The sequence below is a fragment of the Lissotriton helveticus genome, chromosome 4_1 (assembly GCF_964261635.1).
Source record: "Lissotriton helveticus chromosome 4_1, aLisHel1.1, whole genome shotgun sequence".
NCBI lineage: Eukaryota > Metazoa > Chordata > Amphibia > Caudata > Salamandridae > Lissotriton > Lissotriton helveticus.
Genome location: NC_136063.1, coordinates 1,901,818,725 through 1,901,837,806, shown reverse-complemented (window position 1 = coordinate 1,901,837,806; position 19,082 = coordinate 1,901,818,725). Strand labels below are relative to the sequence as shown.

Here is a 19,082-nt window from a genome sequence, read left to right as displayed (position 1 = left end):
GTTCCGTACACGTAGGACATAGTGATTGTACTACTATTGTCAAGTATAGTGACAGTGGGAAATCTATCTTCAAAGCTTCACGTCATTCTTATTTTATTTGTGGTCAAACTGCATATGTTCGTCTGCCCCTCGATTGGGAGGGAACCTGTTACATTGCCTTCCTACTGCCACCAGTTTTCCTAGCCCCATCTGATTATCATAGAAACACACATCTAGTACACATTAGACATAGAAGGGAGTCCCCAATTGTCGATTATACTGAAACTGCTCTAGAACAGTATACAGATTTCAATAGAGGTTTCTTTTTCTTTATAGGACCTATCCAGAATAGTAAACTAATCCGCAGGTTAACCAGAACCCTTGAAGCTGTAGTAAATGAGACTGCCTCTGCTCTAGGTAACTTAACCGAAGAGCAATCTGCTATGAGATTTGTAGTTTTGCAAAATCGTCTCGTCCTTGACGTCATATTGGCCGATAGGGGCGGGGCCTGTAGAGTCATCGGATCTAGTTGCTGCATTTTCATTCCAAATAACGCGCCGTCTGTTTATTCAGCTATAACCAGACTCCATAAAATTGCCCATCTGTTACACCAAGATCCAGGCACCTGGACATGGTCCGGTTGGTTCTGGAATATAATTTCCGCCTGGGGATGGAAAGTCTTGTCCTTTCTAGGTATTGCAGTAGCGATTATATTCAGCTGCTGCCTCTGTATACAATGTGGCCCTGCGATTTGCGGCATTTGTGCTACATCATGTATTCCTAGTCCCAAGCCCCGTTCTAAATCCCGTTCCAGGATAATTCGAGACGAGCAAATGATACTGTATGAAATGATAGATGGTATCATGAATATTGATGTTTCCTGAAGGAAACGTAGTGACAAGGAGGGAATGTGGAAAAGTAAATTTTGCCATGTTCTGTGTCCCTACGCGTCCTCCATCATATGTTATATGTGCATGATTAATATGCATATGTTATTCCCCATGTTTGATTAAAGACGCAATTACAGTTGTGTCCACCTCTAGTATGGCAGTTTCCAGTTCTCGTGAATAATACGAATATCAGGCCTATGTAAAGCTACGTTGCCACGTTTCTCAGTGTGCACGTTATTCCATTGTAAAGTCCCCGTTTCTAGGCCTCAAAAGGGCCCGGACACCAGATTCAGCTCCTGTCTCCTGTCTCCTGTCTCCTGTCTCCTGAAGCCCCGCGGAGGAGTGATACAACCCCCACCTGTATCCTCGACCCTTCACCTACTGCCTGCCTCGCAGTGCCCGGTTCAGCTTGGCCCTGCCTCTGAGTCTGCCAAGAGTATGTTATGATTCCAGATTATCAGTTCAGTCCTCTTCCTCTGCATTCCTAAAGCTACTGAACTGCATCAATAGTTTCCGTCATTGTCTAGCCTTTACGGCCCCACGTTAGAGAAATACTGTATTAATGGTCATTTAATATTCTTCATCACGCACTACATGTAGAATAATGCATGGTCCAGTCTTAGTGTCTGTTAGCCTTTCCCCTCCTGACTTCTAGTTTATATCAACATGTTCCCTAAACATCAGATACTAGATACTGTTTAGGTACATGTCGCCCTGACTCTCCAGACTTCAGTCTCTGCTCCTAGCACAGAGTTCGAAGCCCCCAGCTTCTCCTAGTGATACGTCATTGCCAGTTTGCGCGCACCATCAGGTTAGAGGTCCCGGCTCCTCAGGTAGCCCCCTCCATGGTTTCCGCCCCATTCATGACATATTCTGTTACGTTTGCATCACATGTCTATGTATACGCCCTGTTACACCTCTTTTCACCCTTATCTTTCGCGACTGCTACGCGTCACGCCTATTGCTCCTCCCACCGCTACGCCTATTGCAATGTAATGCTATGTGTTTGCGTTATGTATATATGCTCATGTACTGTTATTAAAAGTTAGACGCCGTCATTCCCGATCCTGTCCCCGGCAGCTGCCGGGCCTTGCCATCCTATTCCCGTGCAGGTCGTCCTGTTCCTGTCCTTATGCTGTATTAAACCTGCAAAACTCCTACTACCTCGAATCTTGACTCTTATTTATTGAGCTATCTGTTATTCATTTATTCATTCAAAAATAGGGTATTATTTATTTATTTACCACACTGGTCCCCTCCATAATCTATGTCAAAATTTGGGAAGTGAACATCTGCTAAATAGACTGCTTATAGCTTCGGTTCGCACTGCACACACCCCCACCCATAGAGAGCTGTAAATTACAGCACAACATTCTCTGCAACCAACTGATCTTATGTCCTTACTTGTCTATGATGGTGTGAATGTAGTGCCTAACTCTGTGCGCTGTGATCTTATGGGAGAGTAGGCTATCAGCCCTACCCACTTCTCGAAATAAAGCTGTTTAGCCATTTATGGCATCTTGAGTCAGTAGTGTATCTAGTTCCCCCCGGCCCGCCATATGTTTCCCTGTGTTTTATGTGAAGCCAAAGCTTTGAACTTGAGTTTTAAATTGCCATTCTCTGCTTTAAGATCTAAACGCTTATTCCTAGCCAGCCTGAGGAAGGTGGAAGTTTGAATAATAAGCTCTGCCCTAATGACTACCAAAGCAGTGTCCAAGCCGTCGCCCATAACATTCCATCCATTTCGTTCTCTTTAAAATAATGCCCTACCATTTAGCGTCTTTTATGGCCGGGTCTTGGAATACAATATCTCGTTCATCTTCCAGGGTCTGTTAGTGGGTGGTTCGGATGGGGGAATCTCGATCCCAAATGTCACCGGAGCATGGTCTGAAAGTATTCTGGTGCCTATCTCCATGGCCCTAACCCAGGGACAGATTGGAAGGGAGACAAATATATAATTATGTGTGAACGAGATCTATGGACACTTGTATAACTTGTGCAGTCCCTCTCCCCCTTGTGATGTATGTGCCAAATGCCTGTCAGTAGTAAGTTGTCTAACCCGGAAAGCATATAAGAAGGAGGGCTGAACGAGTGTCATAACTGGTGTGATCTATCTAAAGTGAGGTCTGTGGTCACATTACAGTCACCCCGACTATCAGATTATCATGTGAGTACTGGGCTATAAAGGGGAATAGTCAGGTGTAGATCTGGGCTTTATTGATGGGAGGGCCATGGATAGAGACTAATAAAACACTCCTATTACACACAGTTCTGGTGAGCAGAACCACCTGGCATTTTCCATCTTTTTGCACAAATTGGAAATTAATGGATATGGAACCACTTATTAAGATCGCTACTCCCTTTTTTTTTTTAGTCATGGCGGTGGGATAGAATTGGTGTGGGATGTATTTCGAACGGCACCATGGGCCATCTTTAGCCGCAGATTCATCAACGTAGAATAGATACCCTAGCCATACCCACGGGGAAGGAGGGTCTGCGAAAGGACCCCACCAGCCTGGACATAACAGAGGGTCCCACAGGGGACTAGTCAAACGGACAGGGCGATCCAGTAATAAGAAAATTGCACCTGCAATGTACATAACTGCCATGGATAGCAGAGGCCCTAAGGCAACCACAACTCCCCAGCACTGAACAAGCTATATAACAGCTACCACTACCCCACATAGGGTATGTTAAGTCCCAAGACATGGGAACCATCTTAGGAAGAAATTTACACAGCTGAGGACAACAGAAAGAGCCGCTGGGACCCCCCCTCCACCCCCGCAGAAGGCTCGTCAAGCAGCCAAATGGAAAAAACCTAATCTGAGGGCCAACCTGATGTAGATAACCCAAAACAAAAACACACAGTCAAGTAGGGCCGACAGGCAGCCAACAGAACCACAGTCCCAACAAAGAGAACTCGAATGTACATGAAGCACACAGATCACCCAACAGGGGCGACCCACCCTAACAAAAGAACAGCACCGAAAGACCAGGTCAACTCACAGGTCACTGAGGGGGAGAAGAAGGAGGAGGAGGAGGAGGAGGCCAAAGACCCGCCAAGAACCTCCGGATGGCCGAGTCTGCCGGGGCGTGGAACAAGAGAGTGCCATCGAAGGGAAGATCTACCAGCCATTCCCGAACATTTTCCGGGAACACACTGTCCCAAAGCCAAGCATGGCGGCGAAGGGCAACCGAAGAAGCCATGGTAAGACCAAGCACCTCCGAGATGCCCATAGCAGAGCGAAGAATAAACGCCACTAGCTCCCGGCCATCCAACGCATGGTGCCGCAAATCAACCCCAGCATCCTCCTGAGAAGCGGCCGAGTCCCACAAGCAAGAAGAGGCCCTAGCCAACACACAAGTGTTAAGGACCCGCAGGGCCGCACTAGTCAAAGCGAAAATCTTGCTCCCCCAAGAGTCTAGCCAGCGGGTCTCCTGTGATTGTGGAGACAACATCGGTGGCACAGAGGGAAAGGCAGACCGCAAAAGGGGGCTTGAGGCAGAGGGGTGGAGGGAAAGACCCACCGGGTCACGCAGTGCTGGAAGGTGCCGTTGCAGAAAGTGTTGGGGCACCGGATCGCCCGTGGCGGGGCGTCCCCAAGCCCCCGTCAGAGAAGAATGGATGGAACCCTCAGAGGGAAGCAGCATCTCCCTCCCACCAGAGCTCTGGTGAAGAACTTCCAGAAGATGATCTGCGGGGAAATGGGCAGCCGGATCACCCATGCGCAAAATACTCACAGCCGTGGAAACAGGGCGAGCAAAGGCCGCACCTGCCTTCGTAGGGCCCTGCGGTGGGGAAAGCAGCTCCTCCGTAGGCGAAGGCTGCAAGCTAAGGCAATCGGAGTGGGGAAAGGCCAGGTCCGGAAAGGAGAAAGAGGGAGCAGGAGTGGGGGACCTGTGGCTCCTCCAACGACGAGGACCCGTCCTTTGATGAAACCGGGGAAAAAGCCCCAACGCTGCGGCCCGTCTCCGGCGAGGATGACACCAGCAGGCGCCCAACCTCCGGGGAAGAGGGGGCGTCCGAAGATGAGTCCATGACCAGACACCTGTCCGGTGCCGTAGAGTCCGCAACTTGAGGCAGGACGTCATTGTCGTCCAGCGCCAAAAGAGATGCTGGACAGGCCTCCTCCACACCACACGGCGCAGGGGACCGGGGATGGTCCGGAGCCGAGGCGGCTAAGGGAAGGTGCCGGAACGGCACCGACTCGACCTCCAAAGAGGAGGCCGCCTGCGTGGAGGGATCAGAGGGACCCGGGGAGTGACAATGAGTCCCCCGCCAGCCTCGACCCATGAGGGGACGAGAGGGGTCCGCTGACCCCCATGGCGCTGCCAAGGCCGACTCGCCCTCTGACGAGGCATCTGTCAGCGTAGAGGTACGAGAGGGACCCGGGGAGGGACAAAGAGTCCCCCGCCAGCCTCAACCCATGAGGGGACAAGAGGGGCCCGCCGACCCCTGTGGTGCCGCCAAGGCCGACTCGACCTCCAACGAGGCAGCCACCAACATTGAGGGACGAGAGGGGCCTGGGGAGGGACGAGGAGTCCCCCGCCATCCTTGAACCATGATGGGACTAGGGGGGTCCGCCGACCCCTGTAGCGCCGCCAGGGCCAGCAGCCACCAACGTCATGGGATAGGCATCACCTTGGCCTCAGACAAGATCACCGCTTGTCCATAGGGCCGAGAGGGGCTTGGGATGCGACCCGAGCCCGGGTGACCTCCCGCGACATCACAGGGACTCCTGCGGGAGTTTGCGGTGAAGCAGAGGTGCCGTGGTTTGAAGGAGAGACCCCCGAAGGGCCGCACCCCAACGGCACCACATCCTCCAAGCCTAGAGCTGAGCCAGTTGGCGCCGAGGCCGGAGCTTCCGGCGATGCCGCGGAGGGCCCCGCACAACGCAAGGGATTTGCCGACGTCCCAGGAGGGGAAGGAGGAGGAGGAGAAGCTAGCGAGGCCTGCAAAGCCGACACGTATGTCTCTATCTGGGCTCTCGATGCCCCCTCACCGGGAAACAGTGAATAGGGGGACAATACACAGGCTGCATCACCCGCGGAGAGCCCACGCCCCCAACAGGCCGGAAACCAGCCCTCGGGGACAAACTGCGACACTTACCGACAGGGGAGCGATGCTTTTGCAGCACAGGAGAGGGATGAGGGGAGATGCTTTGAAAACCTTCCGCAGAAGCTGATCGAGGTGACGAAGCCGATCTGTACATGCGAGCCGAGAGAAGTTTCATCCGGCGCTCCCACCGCGACTTCGGCTTCAACCATTGGCACGCCTCGCAATCAGTAGAGCAGTGATCTTCCCCCAAGCACCACATGCAAATGAGGTGAGGGTCCAGTGCCGACATCAGGCGTCCACAAGACGAGCACGTCTTAAAGCCCGAAGGTATCCGCACACTGTTCCCACAAACACACGCAAAAGCGAAGGGAAAGGCCTAAACAGGCCCGGAGCACGTCCTGGATCCGCGTTGCACGCGGAAAAGGAAAAAACTGACGTGACGTACGCGGACATCACCTGAACAGAGTCGCGTAATGCTGTGGCAAAACAAAAATTCCGGATCCAGTCCCACGCTTCTGGATAATTCTACGTTAAGGAATTTGCGGCTAGTAGTCTCTATCAGATAGAATGTTGATATGTGATCAGAAGTGGGCGAAGGTTAGTTTTTGGTATGGAGGAGCTGGGCTTATGCACAGTGCGCCAGTCTTCAGCAGGGTGCATAGCACGGTCCTCAGTAAGATCATGAAAATACCTGCTTCCCTGTCACTTGGCTCCAAAGACAGAGTTCAAAATACTTTCAAACATTGTTAAACCTGCTGCAAGAGCTGTTTTTAATTAGGCCCCATTCCTTGCCCTCCCATCTCCCTTACTACCAGCTATCACACATCATCCCCCATCCCCAACCAACTTGGCACCAGCATAATGGAGCTCAGCAGTGAGTGATTTAGGTGAGTTGGGGAGATATGCTTTAGAGGGCAGTCACTGCTCTGATATAATCAGTAAGGGACTGGCCAGAGAACACAAACAGGGTCCGCTGCTGCCTCATTTTTATTTACCAGCAGCAGCTAAGATGCCATTTTATTTTCTGCCAGGGCACTGTCTGAGCAAGGTCTGTCACTGAGTGGGAGCTAAGAGAGTGTTACAGTTGAAGGTAGACAGGAGCCCTGATAGAATATACCTGGCGTTGCTTGAACCTAAGGTCCTTACATAAAATAAAGAATTTGCTTCTATCTGAGTGACTACAGACTCTAGTACAAAATCCTTACCCTCCGACTTCAACATTGCCTCTGCTGGGACTGAGCAGCCTCTTGATCCACCCTCTGCGACATATCAGCTGCTTGATCCACCCCTGCGATTGAGCAGCTGATTAACCCGTACCTCTGGGACTGAGCAGCCACATGCTACTTCTGTGTACGATTACTCCGTTTCTGGCTCCAACATTTGAATGGACACTGTCCCAAACCAATATAGTCATTACACAAACCCTCTACACGCCCTGAGATACTAATTCAAATGCTGCAAGTAGTGCGTGCACATTCATAGCCCATTGTGGTTGGTTTGTGCAGAGTCACCCTTTTTCTGCACCCACCGCCGCACTGCTGCTGTCCCTCTTGTAATTTTGGTGTTGAAGCCTCCCCCTACACCTGATATACATCACCCTCTTATCCCCGAATGCGTATTCTTGCAGATGGTGCAACTCTGGTTTTGCATATTCTTGCAGCATATTGAAAAAACTTGTATTATGTTATGTATCATTTAATGTTTTTTATATGTGATTAAGGTTCTATGCTGCACCCTCCTCTGGATTGTTTTGTGTTTAGCGTTTGTATAGCACGTCATACCAGTGACGTCTTGGCAGTATGATTAGAGTATGCTGCCTGTTATGCATGAATAGTATGAGATATGTTTTTAGTGTAAGCTATGTTGGAAATGTTAGGTGTTGTGCCTGTGTCCTGCTCCATTTGAGTTTCTGTGGATTTGGCACTGTGCTTGCACACACCTAATAGACTCACATGTCCACATCTCAAATTAATTTCATATTTCCCAATGCTAATTCATCATTAATCCTGTTTGGGTTCTGGAATAGAGTGCTACTCGCCAAAAAGTGATTTGATGCCTCATCAGAGGTACTAAGCGCTATATAAATGCAACCACCTCGCTCCTCCATCCCTCCACTATCCTTATCAACACGAATAAAAGACTCACATGTCCACCGCTCAAATTAATTTCATATTTCCCTATATTAGTTCTCCACTAATCCTTTGTGGGTTCCAGAGTAGCATGTTACTCGCCGAACCACGATTCACCGCCTCGTCAGGGTAGTAAGTTCTGTAAAAATGCAATTACAGTTAGACTAGCTTCCCCGCACCCACTTTTTATCCACTGATTTCATAAAAGGATACTTATTTAGCATGGAAAAAATGTTTTAAAAATATCCTTTCTGTTGATTGTTAAACGAAAATGCAGGAAAGTCAATGAGGGTTACATCTCTTTTCTGGCTTGCCACTTTCTTTTACTCTTATTTCTATTGGCAGTCACATATTTTACTGCATTTACCAATGCTTGTTCCTCGTCTGCTTCTCTTATCAGTTTATCAGTGAAATACTGTTAACATCCGCTCTGGTGGAACTATTTTTTCCTAATGTTTTGCCTCTTTCTGCTTTTTCATCTTGCATCAGATTTATATAGCGCAACTTATCACCCGGAGAGATTAAGTAATTCGCTCACAATCACAGGATGTTGCGAGGCTGAGACTCCAATCGGGATCCTCATCTCTCAAGTCAGCAGCTCTGGCCACTGCACCACACCCTTTCCACTCCTGTGATACTTGTCAGGGAAATCTTTACTTTGTCCCGGGTAGTGATTGATATAAACAGATCATTATTCATCACACAGGCGAAACCAGTGAATACCAACGCTTGTTAATAGTAGTTATTCTAACTACACACCATACCTGCACTGAAACACAACCCTGCAGCTTGAGCTGCAACTGAATCATGTCTACGTCAGCTGAAGAACACAGTTTTTGCAGCTCTGCTGTTCTGTCTTTTATTTCATCAATGGCAACATCGACAGGCTTCAGGTCAATCTGATGTTCGTATATCACAGGTATTCTCTTTTTGACATATGGAAATGAGTTTGAAGCTGGAAAGGTATGAAACAATATCTACAGTCAGGAAATATATCACATTAGTTCATATGAGGCAAAAAAAATATAGAAAAATTTTGATTTATATATGCATGAATTGTACAAATTACAAATAATTGACAGGTGCTAAGGCAAGATTTAAACACAAGTTCATGCAGTGTTTTAAGAGTTATTTCAGGCACTGTAACAATATATTTTTTCTATTACTTCTATCACTTTCTATCAGTGTGCCTCTAGATGGTTAGGGCCATAATTAGCAATGGGCAGTCTTTCAATCAAATGACTTCATACCAGAAGTGACAGATGACCATACTACTGTTCCAAACTATTCAAATGTTATTTCTTTCCTGTAACAAATGTATCATCCCCTCCGTTCACTCCGTACATGAACCCAGCCACTGATCACATCCCTTCTAACAGAAGTCCCATCTCCGTTGGTTTACAGCCCTTGTGGAATATACCCCACATCCAGACAAATACTATTTCAGCACCCCACCCCAAGAATACCACTTGGAGGGAGCCCTAAGCCTTATGGGTTCTATTTTCAAAGGACAATATGTCCTGTTGTTGATACAATTCAATATAGTGTGTTTGTAGTGCTGCTGATGAGGACTTGTGCTATTCAGTTGTGGGGTCAGAGCAAAAGGTTTTTTTTCTCATCCTCACTATTTGACCTGGCCTATAGCCTGGCCTGGGTCACATGACTAGGTGTAACTGCCAGTTAGACGTTGTAAATTCTTCCTGGACAGTCACACAATAGGTGTGCCTGAATGGGCCATCTGCTGGCAGGATGTGGGGCAGAGCTGAGTACATCCCCACTTGTAACTGAATAGCCTGTGGTCTACTTTCACACAAAGGGCCTAATAATCCTACATTGTCACTGCAGTCAGCTTTGAGCCAGGGAAGGGGAGGGAGGGAATTCCATGGACTTCAAAGCCACTGTCTAGAAGCTTCTCCCACCTTCCAGAACCAGGTCAGCAGGATATATAAAAAGGCCTCAGACGCCAACTCTTCAGTACATATCTGGACCTGTGGATACTCTGGCAGGGAGGACAGGTGTGCTGCTGGAAGGACTGCCACTCTGCTGAACCACTGCTCTAAAGGACTTCTGATCTGCTGGATTGCTGCTCTGTTTGTCTTGCTGCTCTGCTGCCTTATACCTGGGGACAAGGACTGGATCTTCAACCTTGCCAGGAACATCAGAGTGACTCACAGAGGCTAGTTGCTGGCCTCTTGTTCAGAGTCACAGGGACACAAAAAGCTTCCTCTATCTTATGCCCGCATCTAGACCCAGCCTGAGTGAGCCCTGACCCTTCAACTGGTGCCCCTCCAGTCCTTGGAAGTGGTGTGAAATGTGCTCAAATAGCTAAAATCCAAACGTGTGGAATATTTTGGGAAAAAACATCTGAGAACCAGGCGGAGACCAGAACTAATCTGTTCGCCTATCCGCCCGAGGTTCATGGCCGGTCAGATTAACTTTACAGCTTCTTCCGCTACATTCTACTCTGCAGCAGTAATTCCGTTTCAGTGGTCCTCCGCCAAAGGGGTATCCAACCTTGTGAAACCGTCTTCGACTACAGCCCTCTGCCTCGTCCCACTGGAGATTTTCAACTCCCGTTGCAGAGGCAAAGTCCAAATATAGAAATCTTCACTGCGGCTTTGACCCACGGCTATCCGGCAACAAAGTTCCCCCATTGGGCACCTCCTGTAGCCTTGCCCCACTGTACTTTATATTCTCAGATAATTTTTCTCAGGATGTTTCTAAGCCCGAAGATAAATGCTGCTCGGGCTCAACCCACTTCCTGTATACAAACCGAGCTCCACCGCAATCGGCCGTAATATTCGACTTTTACCCGTTCTCGCATGACTAGATGTCTGGGGTTGGTGCTTAGATCTTTTAAGTGCTAGTTCCTACTTTTTTTAAATACATAAGACCGGTTCTACTGATTGGATGCCACTCAGTGACATAGTAAGGGAGTCAGTGGTCCAATTCAAGCATAGAAACTCGGCCACCCACAACCCCATGGTGGGTAGTAAAGCAAAACCGCAAATGTGTTTTTCAATGGCCCTGCCACACTACTTGTGCCTGGTGTTAGTACATTTGCTGAACTAATAATACCCTCACTCCAGGGCCCACTGCACCCCAATTAAAGCAGCCCTTTGCTACCTAACTGGTTTGGAAAGGCGTCCATTTTTTCTTGCTCGCAGTAAGACTTTGCCACTCTTCTCTACGTCACTGCTTCCATGAGATAGTCAACAGAATACCTTTAGGAAGAGCACATGGAATTGCAAATGTAGCATTTCCTTCAGAAAAGAACTGTAGCCAACAGCATTACCAAATCACGTATGGCAGCACAGTTGTCAAATCAGATACTCTTACGTCGGCATCTGCCCAAACGCCCCTTGGAAATCCACCTTTGAGCTTTCTGGCTACTCAATGTTTGCTGCAGGAGGGGGAGACCTTGGGTCTGCCTCACCAGAGCATGCCACAAAGAAGAAGAGAGTGTGTGTGTCTCTGCATTTAATATTAATCCCCACAAATGTGGAAATGCTGCGTGGCTCTGTTATAGCATTTCACATTGCTTTAAAGCTGAAATGCAGTCAAATTTGGTTGCAGTCTGGTTTGGATTGAATCCAGGCTTTGTGTTAGCATGCTCCTCCCCTGACTGTATTCTTCGGAAGCCTTCTTCTTTCTAGTTGACAAAGGCTTTCTGCTACGGTAAGATGTTTTACATGCCTGGCAAGTCTTTACAAGCTTGCATGCTTTTGAACATCTGAATCAGCATCGATGGAAGATGCCCTTCAGGTCAGGCTGTCTGCAGACATTCCAGACGTTTTTGCTGGGCCCTGGTATGCACACTCATAGCATCTGCTGCCATCTAATGGTATTAGTCATATTAGATACCTTCTCATTAAAAAATAGAGCAGGCTTGCTGTACAACCAATAAGTAAATGTTGCAACAGGAGTCACTGGACCTGAAAAAGCACAGGGCCAGATGAAAAACTCCCAGACACTACATCTGCAGAAGAGCCTATGAAGGACCCAACTACACACACCACCTACCATGCAGGTACCCGAGTTGAATCCCCATCTTAACCCTCCCATGCAGGTGCAACTCCAGTTTCCTCTGCAGCATCACAGACGCAGGATTCCAAGATGAGCAATGGGACTCTGCCAACCTACCTCTGCCATGCTGCACTCCCCTTGTAGAGTGCTACCCGGCTTATACAATACTTTGTAACATCCAAGCAGCTGGAGGGCAGGGTGTGGCCCCAAAGGTAGAAATAAAGGCTGGGGGATTGCTCGTGGTCACTCAGCAACACCAGTTATCTAGTGTGTATGTGTGTATCGTTTAGCTGCCCTGGGTGCTGTAGACAATAAGTACATTATTACCAGGTCTTTACACTGGCGACATGGCCGGTGAGACCCGCGTGCCGCCACACCCTCCGCAGCTGATCGGCGAGCGGTCGTGTCCCTTGACTGCATGCGAGGGGAGCTCGGCCCTGGGCCAAGGCTGCTTACAATGATTTTCAGAATGACTTCACTTTTCTTTGGCCCCAGGTTATGGTAAGTTCCCCTCAGCACCACTGATTATGAAATACCAAACGACATGCATCCCTTATCAGGTTTACCATTTTAATGGTGTGCCAAGTTGTACTCCAGGGAACTCCAGCAAGAAAATTAGCGCCATTTAACACAACTTTTTTTCTTTAAATATTAACAGGCAAAGTGAAATGGCCAGTACTGTTCTAACTTCCATATGAAATGGTAATGATTTTTGTCTCAAGTTCACCAGTAAAGATGTTTTTATTTCCACAGCACCATTACATCAGTTTGTATTTACCTTTTGCAATCCCTCCTTCAGAAGCTGTGACACAAGGAAATACAGGGTAGGCATTGTGATGTTTCATAGACCCGCTGTATTTTGCATTAGTACTGTAAGCTAGATGTCAACATATACCTGGGAGTCAGCCTCCCTGCCTGTTCAAAATATTAAGGCTATGGTAATATACTGTAATAAACAAGGAACCTAAAACTATGTTAAACCTATGGCCCTGACATTACGGAAGTTACCTATTCAAGTGAATAAGAACCGAGTTTTTTTTTTACAGTAAGTAGCATGACTCATGCTGCTTAGTTGAACAGACATTAACACGTACTGGAAACTAATATGGAGAACATTCAGTGGCAGTCTCATATATATCTCTACAGATGTGATCTTGCTTTAAGAGTGCCACAAGTTGGTTATTAAAACCATTACCACATACTGAAGTAAGAGGGATGCTAAGACCTAGCCATGTTATACAAGAATATGCAACACGAGTGAAGAAAACTATTGAAGTTTTCTGAATCTCTTGGAATGCATACCAGTCCCTCCCTAGCACTTACAGATCATATTGTTGTATTTCTATCTAGGACCCTAATTCGATATTCCTAATTTATGCCCTTGTATGGCTATAATAAATAATATCCTTAAAAAGGCATAAGAATCATATCCATATTTAGTCATAGCCCATGCAGTCCAAATTAAGCAAGGCTACTTCCCCAGACTCCTAGAAAGTACAACGCGTTCTTTAAACAAAGCAAACCTCCAGCAACCTGGGAAATCCCCATGCTTCTGTTTTGATTTGTCCTAGAACTCCTGCGAGCACTGAAAGAACGGCCACTGAAAGAACGGTCATCTTTATTGACGTCTTATGTCCAACCTTACGTCAAACCCGGCACCTTTCAGGTATAAATATACCAATGTTGCCTTAAGCAAACACACGGTGGTTTGGAGCAGAGCGGCTATCTACTTGCCCGAGAGCCCAGCTGATGCGAGAGCCCACGGACGCCGCCCCTCCCTTTTGACGCACTGAGAAAGACGCTGTCTTTTTCTCCAGCCGAGAAAATCCAGCTCCGGTGTTTCCAGCCGCCCTTGCGGGTTGCTTGGATATCGAGTCCTGAGAGAGAGATACCAGACCTCCTGCTTTCTATTACCCAGGTACGGAGCTGACTAAACCCTTAGGAGAATTAAGATTCCTTGGCAAAACCCAACTTAACTTAAACTGCTACTTACTTACTCCTTCCCACGTATTAGGCTTAGGTCAGGTACACCGGGGTAGGCGTAGATTAGAAGCACCAGTTGAGTACGTTAGTCAATGTTTTTACGTATGTATATATTTTATCTATTTTAAAGTATCATATGGCTAAGAAACCATATCAATGCTTTTACAGTATTATTTCATATTACTACTTTTACTGTACGCACTTTACTTTATAATAAGTATTGCAATTATGGCAATTCATTTCTCTTGCATGAGAAAGAAGACTGTTCAATAAATAACCCCTTTTATTGAAAACACCCGTCTCTCTATTTCTCTGCACTCTGGTGAAACTAAGTATGCACGATTGACTGAGCGAAATAGCTGTCTATTGTTTTCACACGACTCTAGAGATACACTCTTATTCTGAGGGAGCAAAGTTGTCATGTTTTATGGTTGTCAGAAGCTAATCCCTTCTTGTCTATCCAGGGAAGTTAAACTCCTCCTTGTTTATTCGAGAAAGTTTCTAGTGACCTCTGAGCTAGCTGGCAAAACTAATTAAGTCTAATATAGTCAGTAGAGACCTAGTCCACTTCAGTCCTACGTCTACACTGCTGTTTATATTATTCCAATGCGCAGAGCCTATTGGGAACATAGGAACTACACTACATGGCGCCCAACGTTTGGTAAGGCGATAATCTAACGCAAGACACTAGAGTAACTCAGTCGTGCTTTTTCACACAGAACCCTTTTTCCTGTAAAAACTCCAAAAGACGTCTGGAGTGGGTAAAAGGTTAAAATCCGCCGGAACTTAGTAGGAAGAGATTCCTATGTATAGTTTTTGGTTTAGTCAACGTTGAAGGCTACAGTGTTCTAAAATAGTGTGCACCTAATCTTTATTTCCTTTGAAACTTGATCTGCAACAAAACTTTCTATCAGTAAAATGGTGGAAAGTGAAGACAAAGGGAGACAGCTAGAATAGCAGCTCAACTCCTAGCGGATGACACAAGTCTCCAAGAAAATGACCCGAATGTTATACTCATTCCGGCAAATATAAGAAGAACTATAACTATTAAACTTATAGAAAATGGACTGACATCACAAGGTGGTACAGTCATATTCATGGTAGAGGCCCAGGAATATCGGCAGACAGAGGTATTCTATGCATGGATACACTTTCCAGCAGCAAACGCTGTAACAAAAGAATTCCACTATTACAAAATAGAGGAACTTCCGGATGAATACACTCCTTTCGAGGAGGTTGAAATCCCACTAAATTACCAAGACCACCTGCTCTGGTTTAAAGGCGCCCTAAAACATAAAAATCACATCACCAGGCTCGGTCCACTAGGTAGACCAGGAGCCACGTGGCCGGTTCTAGCCAGTTACACACCACATCCAGACATTGATAAAATGTCAGTCCAGGAGCTCTTAGCTCAACTAAAACTGTTAATTAAAATACACAGACAATTGGTCCAATATGTCATGAGGACTTCAACAGTCCAACCGGCAATAAAAATTCCAGAAACCACCCCTCACCAGGGAAACACAAATAAAATCACACCGCAAAATATACAATCAGCCATTGGCAAAGTACCTACAAAACGGGAACAAATTCCATTCTGGTTAGCACAAAAAATCACTCAAATAGAGGCAGTATTTCCTGATACTATGCCCACTGAGAAACACAGAATTCGGACTATCTGTCTTCCAATGGGGATCGCACCACATGTGGAGGACTGTGACACTTGGGGCACAGTCTTTGCTTCGATTTACACAAAAACACATTGTGTTCCGTCCATGGCGGTTATACCAGACGTACTAGGACAGATTCAAAATGAATACGGTCCAGAACCTGCTTTAACTCTGAGTATGAAATTACTGAAAGACTTCAAGCAGGTCTCGGCTATATTGTTAGCCAACATAAAAGGAGAAGCAGCATCTGTTGCGATCCGCCAGAGATTGAAAGAAACAGATATAGCAGACCAACCATTTGAACTTGCCAGAATCATAGAAAAATCCTATGAAGAATTAGGTAGAGATAGTTTGGGTGGGAAACCAGTAAAACCCAAACTACATGAAAATCCTGAAAAAACATTTATTAAAAATAATCTAAACACTCCAAAAAAGAGTTGGGAAGGAAATAAACAATCCACTCCCAAAGAAAACCGATTCCAGTCCAGAGGAAGGTCTCCTCAACGGAGAGAAAGATCTCCGGACCAAGGAAACAAGTCCCCCCAGAGGGTGCCCTCTGAGAAAAGATACAACCTTAGAGATAGGGATAAATTGAGAAAACCTGATAGATATCAAGATATTGATACACGTCCATCTCGATCTTTTCAGACTTCCTCACAGAAATCGGAAAGAAGAGGACGGTCAGAACACAAGGAAGAGCACGTCAAGTCCAAAGACAAGGAACCTGCTCATCAAAGTAAAAAATTACAATTTCCGAGAAAGAAGGTAGCCAGTATTAAAATAATTAAAAATGCCGAGGATACTAAGGACACAACTGAAAAACGGAGAGTGGGCCCAGACAATGCTAGACAGCGCAGCAGAAGTGACAATAGCTCGCAAGATCTTGATGAATCTTCTGGAGACAGTGGACATGAATGAATACATTCAGGTGGAAACTGCAGATACCAGAGTTAGCAAACCTCATAAAATATAAGAAATAACATTACGTATAGAGGGGGACAAGACTAGGAAAGTAAGGGGTCTCTTTTGGGATAACCTTTCGAAAGGCTATGACATTCTGTTAGCTGAGAAAGACTGGCCACCAGAGTTTGTCAGGGAGTGCCCTCATGGCGAAGAAATGATTATGCCTGCCTTCTCAAATCATATTCCAATTCATAAAAAATATACACTTGCAAGAAAATGGGCAGTGTCCCAAGCTCCTGCATTATACAAAAATCATGTAGGATGGGATGAGGATTCTCCTCACCACAAAATCCAGTTAAAAAGTCAACCCACTGCACAAAGGCAGTACCCAGTTAAACAAGAAGCTTAAAAACAAGTCAGGGAGATTTTAGATCAACTTGAATACCAGGGGGTGATTGAAACATGCACCTCACAAATGAACAATCCTTTGTTTCCTGTCTCCAAGCCAGACGATTTATATCGTCTAGTTTTGGACTACAGACACCTAAACTCCTCTTGCAAAACTTTTGCAGTACAAAACTCACACAGTGCAGCACTGATGAATAACATCGTGCGCAAAAAATATAAAACGACATTAGACATCTCTAATGGATTCTTTTGTCAAAACATTGTACCTGAAAGCAGGTATTTGACCGCTTTCTCAATAATGGGGTCGCAAAACACTTCTGTCGACTCCCACAGGGATTCAAGAATAGCCTAGGATTATTCTCAGCAAGAGTAACAGAGTTACTACAAATATATGATGATGAAGCATTATCTTATGTCGATGACATCTATCTCACAGATGATGACCTGGAGACTCACTTGAAAAGAGTGAACACCATAATACTTGGTTTCGCAGCTGAGGGTTACAAATTCCACTTTAAAAAGTCACGAATTGCCCATCTAACTGTCCTATTTTTAGGATATGAATTATCAAGTGAAGGCAAAAGCCTAGCAGACAACTTCTTAGAGAAGTGTGCTGTACTCCAAGCACCTAAAACGCTGAAGAACTTACAATCAATACTAGGTTTCCTGAATTTCAGAAGAACGTACATTCTAAAATATGCAGAGGGTTAAACCTCTCTATGAATTAATAAAACCTGATTTCAAACCAATCAATTGGACTCAGAAACACACAGAAATTTTAAGATCATTGCAAACAGACATGTTAGCTAAAACAAAATTACAAACTCACGAAAACGTACGCAACCTTGTAATCCGAGTCATCCCAGGAAGATGCGGATTCACGTACCTAACCTCTAATGAGGTAGAAACGGTACCAATAGCTTACAAATCTCACTTGTACACACAAGCTGAAATGAAATTCAGTTCTACTGAAAAAATTCTAATAGCGGTTCAAACTGCTGTAGCAAAAAAAAGAGCCCAAGGCAGAAGAATAACTGTTTTAACAGCAGAATCAGCCCTTGAGGCATTAACAAGCCCACGCAATTTGACTACTGTGGCATTAGATCCAAAATGGATACAATGGGAAAACTATCTTGCTGCAGAAGACGTGAAATACTATTTTGACCCAAAAATGAAAAAACTAGAAAATCTAGAATATGAAGAAGAATATCCTCTGCCAATCGAAATTCTGCCTCTGGAACATTACGGCTGTATAATATATACAGACGGATCAGCACAACCCGCAGTTGGGGGTAAACAAGCTTACAGTGCTGCGTGCGCGGTTGTTAAAGGTCGTTGGCACGAAGGAAAATTTAGACCGCTTGTCTCTATAACTCAATCTCTAAGAGATTGTTCAGCTCATATTGATATTGCCGATCGCGAATTCCCCACACTGATAGTGTGCGATTCGCATTCCTGCGTCAAATCTTACAACAATGACTTGCAGAACTGGGTTCAAAACGATTACAAAGATGACACAGGTGCCACAATAAAGCATAAAAAGCTTTGGGACCAGGTAGTTCTTTTGCAGAAAGAACTACAAAAGACTCACGTGATACATACACAGAGTCATCAACGTGCTGGCGTTCACGTTGCAGGGAATTCATTGGCTCACAGAGGCACAGCGGAAGCCACTCAACCGGCTTCTGTAGCCACAAAAAAGCGTTCAGAAAAATACATAGGCGGAGAAACTATGCTGGCGGTAAAAGCGTCTTTCAAAGGCGACTATGCAGCATTACCTCTGAACTATCCACTCAGTAATACATACATAATTGATGCAAACTCCGTTCCTTTTGCTCAAATCCCTGGAGTGGAGGATAGAGTAAATCCAAACATGAACAGGAGAGTCTTTTTAATAGCAGACGCACACATGGGATTGGGTCTAAGGCACCGAGAGGTCAAGGAATCTCAGAAAGAATTACGATTAGAATACTGGTGGCCGGGGATGAGCCTGCAACATTAAAAATTTGCAATGGGCTGTCCAAACTGCAACAGA

At 45.9% G+C, this 19,082-nt stretch overlaps 1 protein-coding gene across 2 annotated transcripts in view; it reads right to left on the bottom strand.

The window, feature by feature from the left end:
* Window positions 1–19,082, bottom strand: part of DOCK11 (dedicator of cytokinesis 11) — a 1,219,508-nt gene that overhangs the window by 113,018 nt on the left and 1,087,408 nt on the right. For both annotated transcript variants that reach the window (XM_078688544.1, XM_078688546.1), the window contains one exon: window positions 8,822–9,012. In XM_078688544.1, the coding sequence (XP_078544670.1) occupies window positions 8,822–9,012 (191 nt within the window). The remainder of the gene's footprint in view (window positions 1–8,821; window positions 9,013–19,082) is intronic.